This window comes from Arvicola amphibius, chromosome 7 (genome assembly GCF_903992535.2).
Source record: "Arvicola amphibius chromosome 7, mArvAmp1.2, whole genome shotgun sequence".
Taxonomy (NCBI): domain Eukaryota; kingdom Metazoa; phylum Chordata; class Mammalia; order Rodentia; family Cricetidae; genus Arvicola; species Arvicola amphibius.
Window position 1 is genome coordinate 135270182 of NC_052053.1, and position 12509 is coordinate 135282690.

Below are 12509 nucleotides of genomic sequence, written 5' to 3' on the forward strand. Positions count from 1 at the left end.
ATGTGTTCTCTAGTGATATCCTCAAAGAAAGTAATGTGTGTATTCACTACATGTAAAAAGTGAAGGATCCACTGACTGATAACTTATTCCAGAAATCTAGCAGAAAAGAGGAGAAGTGAGTCTTTCGCTTCATTAAGTATAAGAAAACAGAGCCATTTTTTAAAATGCAGTTCATTATGTTTTAAACTATAATTACATGTCAAAATCTCTTTTCAAAATCTCAAATGTAAATTAAATGAAATTTAATTGAGACATGAATCTCTGTATAATTCATCATAAGTATAGAAAATCACTCACTCCTACACTCTAGGGCAGTGAGAGGCCGGGGAGAAACCACCATGAAAACACCATCAGCACCATGTAAGACTATCTATCGCAAGGCCTTAGGCTGCTCAATCCACGAAAGCGTCTGTGAGGGTCCATGAGAAACGTGCACAAATTCCACCTGCCCCGACTATCTCTGCCAACTCCTGAGTGCATGAAAGCAAATACAGACCCAAGAGCTCTGTGAGAAAGAAATGGGAATGAGGAAAGGGACTGTCAGCAAGACTCAAGTACAAAGAGAAAAGACTGGCTCTGGAATTTAGAAAGTAAACATTTTCAAATGTGGCAACCTTAGAGAAGAAAAACATCCAAATACACAAGCAACCAAACATTACAGGACTTAATGAATTTGTTTAAAAAATATCAGAAAACAAGATCCCCAAACAAGCTGAACACAATGCTAAATGTGCAGGTAACAGGGCTGCACATCACACGTCTTTAGGGGAGCAGCACACGGCCTCTTACCAGTGTCGGAAATGTAGGCATGAAGCTGGCCGGAATCGTCAGAGGACATATTTGAAAGGTCATCCAAAGACTGGAAGAAAAATTAGGGAATAAGCTTTACAGGAGAAGTAAGAGGCATTCTGTATCAAAGGTACCACTGCTACCTCCTTGCCCGTGCTTCACACCATGTGCATGGCCACACAGCGAGACCAGCAGACTCGGCCTTTCTCTGAGAGAGCTAGACAAGAACACTAAGCTCCTGTGCTCCTGCGCTGCAGCCTTGAATCTGAGACCTGCCAGAGCCACGCCCAAGACCCAGTATTTACACAAAATAACAAAGAAACTAAAAAACCAACCTAACATACCACAATAGTCTCTTCATTACTTATCCACATACAGTAACTTAGTTTCAATTATAGACAATATAAAGGAAGAAAATTAAAAATGAGAACTCTTTACAGTAAGAATTATTAATGGTGAAATACACTTCAGACAGATACATTCATTAGCTGAGAAATAATCAGTTAACTTATTTTACCTCACACAAAAGGAGGGTAAAGACACCTGCCTCACAGGGTATGTGAGATTAATGAGAAAATTTGTAAAGTATTTAGAAAACTATTATAATAATTAGCCATTGTGACTACTTAGCAAACGGATGTAAGTCCAGACTAAGACTTTTGTTAGTAAAATTTATAATGCTACAAACAAAATCATTACTGATTGATCAACAATTAATTTAACTATTAAACTAGTAAGCTTATATTTTAAATCACTTGGTGACATACATATGCACCCCCACACAAACATATCTCCAAGGCAGACAGGACACACAGAGACAACAAGACCAGGCAACCGGAAGCTGCTCTCTCAAGACCCTGCCTGCAAGGTCCCCCTTGATGCCCCCCCGGCTGACACACTGCTGCTCTCCACCTGCTCCCGTCTGCACCAGGTGCTTCTCTCAACACTGTATTTTCTTTGGGGCACAGGATTTGGTATTTAGCAGATGGAGCATGCACTTTGCCATCTGGCTCCAACAAAAACCCCTCTGCAGCTAATCTCTAGTAAGATTGATGCATTAATAACAGTTCTACCTTTGTTAGGACACAGAAAAAGTGAAAATATTTAGGAAAGAAGTGAAACATATACTTTAAGTGTTCCTGTGGCTCATACTACAATGTTTTCTAAACAAATTGCACAATCAATAAATTATTTTACATATCCAATATCTACCTGTAATTTATGAACTATATATTCTTTCAATAACAGCACAAAAATTCACAATAATTTTTCAAAAATAAAGCATAACTATAACAATCCTCTTTTATATTACATATATGACAAAATGATTTAAAAAACCTCTGAAATGTTGCTGCAATTATCATACATAAATGAATAACAACTAGACTATGAAATTCTAAGTGGTAAAACAGTATTAACTCCAGTTACATCTAATTTGGAAAAAGTACTGTTTGGGAAAAGAAAATTGTGATTTTAAAACAAGTACACTAATATCTCCCTACGATCATCAGTTTATATAATAATCCCTGAGCTAACATTCTTAACACATCTTGCACGGAAAAGAAAATGGCTCATTGGTTCGTTTGTTTTCTAATTTTATGTTATGGCAAAATTCAGACTTCGACATTCTTACCCCTCCTCACTGCTTTACGGGCTGCTGCCCAGGCTGACACAGTCAGCAGACGCCACTGTGCCCAGCTAACTACAAACTCTCTGTTAGCTCAGCAAACACAAGCGCACCACCGTCTCTGGTGGAGATGGCAGCAGTCATGTACCTGCTAATCTCAACAGGGTCATGTCAGCAGTCAATGCATTAAGTGCTTTCGCTGCTCAGTATATTACAATCAACAACGATGTTCAGTTCATAATTCTATTTTTTAAATTCAGCTACACACTAAAATTTGATTCATATCATAAAGCAAATATGAGTGGCTCCAGCTACACAAAAGCCTAAATTTAAAAGAAGTATGAGCTGAAGATAGCTCAGAGGTTAGGAGCACTGGCTGCTCTTCCAGAGGTCCTGAGTTCAATTCACAGTAACCACATGGTGGTTAACAATCATCTATAATGAGGTCTGGTGCCCTCTTCTGGCCTGCAGGCATATATAACAGCAGAACACTGTATACATGATAAATAAATAAATCTAAAAATTTTTGGTTGAGTGGTGGTGGTGCACGCCTTTAATCCCAGCACTCGGGAGGCAGAGGCCGGCGGATCTGTTACTTTGAGGCCAGCCTGATCTACAGAGTGAGTTCCAGGACAGGATCCAAAACCACAGAGAGAAACCTAAAAGCACTTACTTCGGACATGAGAAAAAAATCACATTTTATTACTGTTTAAACATTTGTATAAACACTATAAATATGAATATTAGAAAATTTCAAACTGAGAAAAGTTTCCAAGGCTTGCAAAGTTTCTATGTATATGATGTAAATTATTGCTGACACTGACTGCTCTAAAAACAATTCCTTTCGTTATGACACTCTGAAATATAACAAGTGAAACGTTTATAAAGCATTTTAGAAGTTATAAAGAATTTGGCATGCCTGTGTCTGCTTTGTTTCAGCTGTTTTGCAAATTATACTCTATGTTGAAAAAAACATTTACTCAATGAGGTGATTTCCAAATAAGGAACAGTATGTTCCAATAGATCTCTAAAGAAGTCACAATAAACCTCTGAACTTATTAGAAAATTTAAAAGAAAAAAAGGAAAGAAACGTAGGAGTAAAAGTCATCCTTTACCTCTCTACACTATGAGCTGAGTATTTCACCGAGCACTAGACTCTCTTCCTAACAGTACTATAGGAGACTCGCCATCCAATGGCAAGAGCAGATATACAGGAGAAATAATATGTTCATTATGGAAGATACAACCAGTTATTTCCAGGGGAGTTTATATGCTAAAAACCTATCATTCTTAAATCTCTAAATAGTAAGGTATAATTGGTAGAAAATTCTGACTACAAAACCCTTTTTGTAAGAACTTGAATTGTTTTGGTACACACTCTGTACATATGTGGCAGCCTGAATGAGAATGTCCTCCATGGGTACATGTGTTTACATGTTTAGCTCCCAGTTGGTGAGCTGTTTGGGAAGGAATAGCAGGTGTAGTCTTATTGGAGAAAGTATGTCACATGGGTGAGCTTTGAGGTTTCCCAAGACCACACCAGCCCCAGTCTCTTGTTTTGGAATACTTTACTGTGTAAAGATGACATCTGTTTATGCTGCAGAATATTACTTTACCTGGGTAAAGGTGTGTTACATTTGTTTACACTGCATTTGTTTAACAATGTAAGGATGTGTGTTTAATTATGTAAAGATATGTTGCGTTTGTTTCATCTAGCCAGCCTAAGCCACCTATTGCTCTAATAAAAAGTTGAATAGCCAACAGCTAGGCAGGAGAGGGATAAGCAGGGCAGGCAGGCAGCATAAATAGGAGAAATCTAGGCTCCAGAGAGAAGAAAATCAGGGAGAGAGAGGAACATGCCCAAGGAAGTCAGCCAGGCACTGCTGCCAGCCAGCCATGAGAAAAGCAGTGAACGTAAGGTACACAGAAGGAAAGAGAAGGCAGTAAGTAGATAAAGACAAACAGGTTAAATTATGTTTAAAGAGTTAGCCAGAAACTCTAGGCTGAGATTTCAAAACTAATTAGTTTCAATGTCATTGTTTTGAGAGCTGGTTGATGGCCCAAAAAGAAATGACCTGGTACAGTGTCTCTCTCTGCCTGCACATCAAGATGATGCTCTCAGCCACTTCTCTAGTACCATGTCTGCCTGTCTGATGCCACAATTTCCCTGCATGATCATATGAATTAGCCATCTGACGTTGTAAGCAAGCCCTCAATTACATGTTTTCTTCTAAGGGCTGCCTTATCAGAGTGTAGGGCGTCTCTTTACAGCAGCACAACAGTAACTAAGCTCAAAGTTATTTAACAATTTACTACTTCTTTTGAAAGTGAGAGAAAAGTGATTTAAAGCTTTAAGGATGAAAAATATATAAATATAGCATTTAAAATGATAAAAAACAATTCCTTTTCTTTTTTCTTTTAAAGACATGGTCTCACTATATAGCCCTGGCTGGCATGAAACTCACTATGTAGACCAGGCTGGCCCTGAGATCACAGAGATACCCCTGCCTCCAATTTGAGATAAAGAAATCAGTTCCTTTATAAAATTCAACTGCAGCTATGCAGGTTTGATCTAATCACCATTTCTTAAAGATGAAACTCGAAGTCACAGATCGATGTCTACAAACTTAGCATTTCTTTAAAAGTCACAGATAGATGTCTACAACTTAGCATTTCTTTAAAAGTCACAGATAGATGTCTACAAACTTAGCATTTCTTTAAAAGCACAATGTCTTTCCACTCTGTAGGGCAGCTTGACGTTTCTTACGTGTACCAAAAGCCTGCCACGCTATTTTCAAGCTACTTTACTAATTAAAGTACCTATAAGTAGTACTTACCAAATTTATACTTCCTGTAGGAGATCCATTAAAAGATTCTACAAAAGAAAAATAAAGATTAATAAACAGCAAAAGAGCACAAAGTTGTTACTTTACGTAGGTCTAAAAGTCAATAATACAGCTCAATAAGAGCAGAGAGACAAATAAAACTGTTTACATTCTAAATACCTAACCTGATGTGGGAGAGTCTTCTGTTTGAGTTGATTTCATTGGTTAATAAAGAAACTGCCTTGGCCCATTTGATAGGTCAGCCCTTAGGTGGGTGGAGTAGACAGAACAGAATGCTGGGAAGAAGGGAAGTGAGGCAGATGCCTCAGGCAATCGCCATGCCTCTCCTCTCGGGGACAGATGCAATGGAGCCAGCCGCCAGGTCAGACATGTTGAATCCTTCCCGGTAAGACACCACTTGTGGTGTTACACAGATTATTAGATATGGGTTAGTCAAGATGTGAGTAAGAGGCTGAAACTAATGGGCCAGCGCAGTGTTTAAATGAATAGTTTGTGTGTTGTTATTTCGGGGCATAAGCTAGCCAGGCGGCCGGGAGCCGGGCGGCAGGAACACAGCTGCTCACCTCGTCACTACACTAACCCTTAACTCTCCAACTACCGAGGCAATTTAACACGGAAATGAACATCTGCACACACCTGACGGCACACACACTCACATGTAAGCACTAAGTCACAATGGTAATTGTTTTTACTCATTTTCTCATGTGTCACATGATGTTGTTTAGCAATGAGAATGACTCAGTTTCGAGGCAAGAACTCAGAGTGAGGCACATTGGGAACTGCAGAGTTATGTCTGACTTCTGTCTCTAGGGAATTAAATATATCAACAGTATCAGTCTTCAGTGTGAGGTACAAACACACGAGTTTTTAAAATATCTAATCTAATTGTCCATCGTTTCCTCATAAATTCAGGAAAAAACATCGCTAGTTAATGAAATCATTGCATGTAATGCCATCTAGTTAAGCAATCATGATGAGAAAATAATTTTGTAATGAATGTTAGAAGTATATAGCTAGGCTTGATGATGTGTGCTTATAGAGAAAGACAGAAACAGACAGGAGAAAAATGGGCACAAAAATGCAGAGGTTCACAACTTTGTATGCCGACTTGGGGGAAAATGCAAGTGTTAGAATAAGAACAAAAAAATGTAAATAAACACTAGCAAGTAAGTAGCAACTATTAACACTAATGACGAACAATGATGTTTTCTTTCCCCTGGGGTTTTACTATGTATCTAAGCAAATTAAACTTTCAGTTATGGTGTCTCTGCTATGGTAAAACACTACTCATATACAATTTAACGTTAATATACCTTTTCCAGGCCTTAGTAAATATATAAATTTGATTAGTTAGATGAATCTTCAAATAGACAACACTACTTGTGCAGTTCTAAGAGGAGTAGCTGGTTCGCCTTCTACCCTCAATAACTTGTTATACAAAGAACATTTCTTAGCTCCCCAGAACTCTATCACAAAACACAAATGGGCAATTTCATCTAGAAATATTCTTGGTTTATAATCAGATGATTCCTAAAGTAAATAAATATACCGACTGTTTCCTGTCCCTTCTGTGGTGTGGCAATCTCTTGTCTTATCACCAAAGAAAGGTTTCCAAACTTCATAACAGTATAGAGAGATGTAAGAGGTAGGAGCTCAACAGAGAATGCGAGGCCAAGGAGCTGAAATCCATGGCTAGAAGACAATAAAGCTGACAGCCATTTAAAATCATGGTGCAGATTACACAATTTCTCTAGTATAACTTTAAAACTGGCTTTCAAAATTATTTTCTGAGTGTAAAAATCTATCAGTTAAGATATGAGTTATCAGAAAGCACTGAAGCATTATCCTAAAAAGACACACACACACATGGGCAAGCAGACGGCTTAGCAGAGGGTGATGGCTGCCACGGCTAAGTTAGAAACCCAGGACACCAGGTGAAAGGACAGAACTAACCTGCAAGCAACACTCTTGACATCCACAGGTGTGACATATGCACATGTGTATGAGACATGCACACGTTTGTGCACGCACACACACACACACACACACACACACACACAATATAATTACAAACTACAATTAGTGATTTAATCTGGAGTCAATCAACAACTGATACATGAGAGAAGTGTGTTCACAGTCTTAACACTAACTTATGTTGAAAATAAGTACACGGATTCAACTGACTGGCTAGAAAGTGAGTTAAAACAAGATGCCAATTCTACTCACGTAGAATACATAAGTTCTATTAGTATCTTCAATCATATAGTACCTAGGTAACTTGATCATAACTCAACTTATCTTGCTCCATTCTGAATTACACAACAAATCCACTTTAAAATTACTAAGATAATTTTCAAATGGATGAAATTAATAGTCAAGACTTTACAATAGTTATTTTAGCATGGCGAGCTGACAGACTGCTTTCTCAACTTCACAGAAGAGCAACCATTTTCCAGCAGCAAAGAAACACAGATAAGCTGTACAGCTCCACTACTCCTCTCCCTGCAAAGTGTTACAGCTCAGAAAATAAATCCCTTCCTTAGCTACACACTCATAGCCAGAGCTTGAGTATTCTAGTGGATTAATGCACTAAATCATCTTGTCCAAAAGTCTAAGTAAGTGTTCATCATCAAAAGATATAATTACTTCTGCATTTTCCAATTTACTTTATCTTTACATTGCTTATTTATTCAGAACATAGTAGAAGCCGTTCAAATCTTAGCTAATTGCTCTCACAGTAAAACAACCACTGGACCTGGGAACTCCGTCCGAAGGCCTCATGGTCCACCACAACAGGTATTTCCACTGTACAGCCTTTATGTGTGTGCTTTAACTCAAAAACATTTATTCACTTAAAGTGAATAAACTATATGGCATAAGCAGTGAGCCACAGAACCAAGTAAAAACCTCAATATGCCCTGCCGCTTACACGTGCACATCACTACAACATGTTGGTAACTCTCAGGATCATCATTTGAAAAGAAGTAAGCAGCTGGAGAAATGGCATGGGGTTTTCTAGGTTTAAAGAAGGTGCCCACAATGTGTGAGCTCTAGAAACGGAGAGGAAGCAAACAGCTCCCACTGCACGGCTTTACAGCGGGCAGCTTCAGAGCGTCTGCTTTCCTCACTTAGTCCTCACGGTTACTGAGTACGAAGGGGAAATCATCAGAAAAATATTTTGGATGATCCATGTTAAAAAAAAAACAATTCTTACTCTCATATTCCCTTATAAGCTTTAAAATATAGTACAGTTTACATTTGGGTTTAAAAACAACTTTTATCATGTTTAAAAGGTCACTCTTTTGGTAATTAGAATGCATACTGAGACACATACAAACACACACTCACACACAAACACACACTCACACCAACACACAAACACACTCTCACACACACACACCTGCTACCACCTTACCTCCATCCCCATCGTCTGATCCTCTGAAACTAGGATCTTTTAACATGTCAAGCTCAGCTAACATCCGCACATAGAGTGCATTCTGCCTGAAGGAAGGATAAAATCTTTCATCCCGTAGCATCAACTCATATACCTGTTGAAATAATTGAGGTATTCAAAACTTAATACATATTAATTAATGATTTTGCTACATAAAGTATCACAAAGCCACACTGATATTTTCTATAATATATCATAACTTAAAAGGTGTCAACAATAAAATAGTTTAATAAGTACTATGATATTCTGGACCCTCCAGTGATTAAAAGGTTCCTACCTTAATAAAAGTTATGTGATATTATGACATTTTTATGCTCTAGGAAGTAGTGCTTTCTAAGAAACAAACAAATACATATATGATGACATATTAAGATGAATTATTAAGGCATGCTTTTTTTATATACAGATATCTACTTACTGAATTCTTAGACAAGTGTCTGGCTCTTACTTCATATTAAACAAAGCAACCCAAAATAAGGATTTTTCTAAATGGTCATTCACAGAAATAAAATAGTCATTTATATTCCTGCAGTTAAGAGTTTTTACAACTCTAGTACCTTTCTAGTAACTACTTTACCTATAAAAAAAAAACTTGTATGTGCACAGAAATACTCTTTCAAGAAACATGAAATATGAATACCTTTCTTTGAATGTCATCAAAGATTTCTGGAGTTGGATCTTCATGATTCAAAGTATCTGCTAATTTTGCTACTAAATAGTCATCAACAATAACTCTTGGAGATGCCTAAAAGAGAAAAATATAATGATCTTTGTAATTCCTAAATATAAACAGGAGGTAAGAGGAGTTAATAACAGGATCACATTGCTTAAAGTAGTCAGCAGACAAGAAGCTTTACCAATGGCACTGAGTGTTTAAGAAAGCTAAAATAGAGCTACAGTGTTTTGTCCATCCTGTATGCTGCAAAAGACTAACAAAGAATTTTTTAAGACGTGCTTAATTATGTCTAAGTATTTCTTCTGTGTATTACATGTACTCCTAGTGCCCACAGAGTTCGGGAGAGGGCGCTGTACACCTGGAATGGGAGTTCTAGACAACTGTGAGCTGCCCTGTGGGTGCTGGGAATCGTCCCAAACCTTCTGGAGAACAGCCAGTGCTCTCACCCGCTAAGTCATCTTGCTAGCACGGGCAGACAGATTTGTTCTTGATTTTTATTGAGCAAATTTTCTCTTTCTATACATTACTCCCAAATTGGAAAAAGATGGAGATAATTCTACCTAAGGTTATTCAAAATCACTATTAAGGCTTAACAAAGATTTACTTAAGACATAGTTATACAGTGTTAGGCACAAAGGATACACTGATCGCAGGAGTTAAATCAGTCATCAGTAGTAAGGTAAGTATGACATGACTGACTAATTTGACACCAGATAACCCTTCTGAATGTCTATTAAAAGACTACCATTATCCTAAATCTATTTTAGTGACCAATGTTGCAGGCAAAGTCCCAATGTGATATGGGAACAAAATAAATCTTAAAGATAAACCTATTACTAGAATGTTCATTTCAAAACATATGCGACAGATGCAGAAATACAAAACCTGACCTTTCTTTTTAAATGGGGCTGAGACTGAACTGAAGGCCTTGTGCAAGCTAGACAACTCTGTCTGCAGCCAGTCTCCTCTATCCTCCTGACTTCTGTCTAGCATGGCCCTGAATCTGAAGGAACTACCAGTCTTGACTTCCATGAACTTGGACATCCTAATTTGATTTTATAAAACTGGATTCCTCTCCTAAACAATAAGAATACAAATGCACAGGAAGGCTATCCTTAGGGTTAACCAAGGTGGGGTCACTGAAGCCATCATGCCCAACATGGTAAGGACCACACTGAGTATTATGAATGATACTGCCTAAGGCAGAAACAGTGACCACACAAACCCTTACCTTCTCAGACAAATACTGTTCATAGATCCCAACAGCAGCTGCTCTCAGCAGACCTTTGGTTTGGTTGGTCTGCTGTCTCCCGTCTCTCTGATGACTTGAGAAGACCTCCAGCTGCTGCTGAGCTGTGACCCGGTAACCTTCCACCGTCATCCAGAAGAAGAGATGTGCCTGACCTCCAGTTTGCTGCATGTAATCTACCAAACAAAAGCATAGCAAACAGTTATTAACGTCGTCCTTCAGGTTCATATTACTGTTTGAAAATAAGAAGGGTTGTAGTTTCAAATATGCAAACACTAGTGGACCAGCAAAAGTCCACGAGCCCTCACTGAACCCTACTGAAAGAACTGCAGGAAACAACTGAGGAAAGCTAAGGTTGGGGGACAGTCTCCCCAGGGAAGAGCACACTACCTGGTCATCTAATGCTAAGCTCAGCCCTGAAAACAAACCTGAGTAACAGGGTGCATGCATGTGTTAAGGGATATAGATGTATATGCAGATCGTACAGAACAATAATTAATGAAAAAAGAAGTCACTAATTGGAAAGAGAGCAAGGTAGGGTATATGAGAGGGTTTAGAAGAAGAAAATGAGAGAATTATATTAACCTCAAAAGATAAGAAACAATTAAAAACAAAAGGTTTAGAAAATCTCTAATGTCAAAAAGTAACTGTAAATTGGTTAAGCTAAATAACAATTACATAGGAAACAGGAAAGCTTTTTGTATTTGTTTTTGAGATAGACTCTCACTAGCAGTTCAGGCTGGCCTGCAGCTTCAGGTCTTTTCCCACCTAACCCTTCTCATATGGGCATAAATGGGATGTTCTGAGGATAAAATTCCTAGTGAACATGCTATGTAAGACTTTATATAAGTAACTACTTCATCAACATATATTTATTCTGAATAAAGATTAGTAATAACATGTAATTTTCTAGGTATATTAAAATTAAGATTAACGTATGAAACCACATAGACTTTGATCACACAAATAATGATTCAAAGATTCACATATGCTGGTTATGTTTACCAGATAAAAATAATTTTAATGTCATATTAACAAAATAATATGTATGAATTCAGGGCCAGCCTGTTCTACGGAGCTAGTTCCAGGAGAGCCAGGACTGTTACACAAAGAAACCCAGCCTCAAAAAACCAAAAGAAAAAGAAAAAAAAAAAAGAAAGAAAGAATAAAAAGAAAAAAGATAGAAAGATGAGCTCAAATAGAAATGAAAAACATAGCCATCCAAATTCATGAATATTTTAAATTGTTAAACTTCAAGCAAGATAGCAGAATAAAAAGACAACTCCACCATGAAGGACTGGCAGGGTCTGTCTGATGGAACTCTGAAAGGAAAATTCTGGGGTGAAAGTTGGAAGGCTGAGGCAGACTGAGGGGTCACTGGCAGTGGCACCAGGATTTATCCCACTGCTTGTACTGGCTTTTTGGGAATCCATTCTCTTTGGATGAACATCTTCCTCAGTCTAGATATACTAGGGAGGGCCTTGGACCTTCCTCAAAGCAATGTGCTTTACCCTCTCTGAGGCGTGGATGGGGGTGGGGTGAGGAAAAAGGTGGAGGGAATGGGAGGAGGGGAAGGAGCAGGAACTGGGACTGGTATGTGAAATGAAAAAAATTGTTTTGATAATAACAAAAAGAAATTTCTGAAAGCCAGGATAAAGACCTGGGGAGGATGAACTGGCTGAAATGTAAAATGGTACAGTCTCTGAAAACAAGTATAGTGGTTCGTCAATGAATGAGCAAGACAATTACGACTGACTACTTCCACATACTGTTACATATACATGAAAGAACGTAAAGAAGAATCTCAAAAAGCTGCTTCTGCATACATACACATTACAAACTTCCCACTCACTAGAAAAACGATGAAA

General features: G+C 38.0%; 1 protein-coding gene across 4 annotated transcripts in view; it reads right to left on the minus strand.

Moving 5' to 3' along the window:
* The window catches only part of Snx13 (sorting nexin 13), a 99372-nt gene that overhangs the window by 23682 nt on the left and 63181 nt on the right, over positions 1–12509 (minus strand). For all 4 annotated transcript variants that reach the window (XM_038337728.2, XM_038337727.2, XM_038337725.2 and 1 more), the window contains exons 13-17: positions 10624–10817; positions 9357–9461; positions 8678–8810; positions 5254–5291; positions 790–859 (exon numbers count right to left, since the gene is read on the minus strand). In XM_038337728.2, the coding sequence (XP_038193656.1) occupies positions 790–859; positions 5254–5291; positions 8678–8810; positions 9357–9461; positions 10624–10817 (540 nt within the window). The remainder of the gene's footprint in view (positions 1–789; positions 860–5253; positions 5292–8677; positions 8811–9356; positions 9462–10623; positions 10818–12509) is intronic.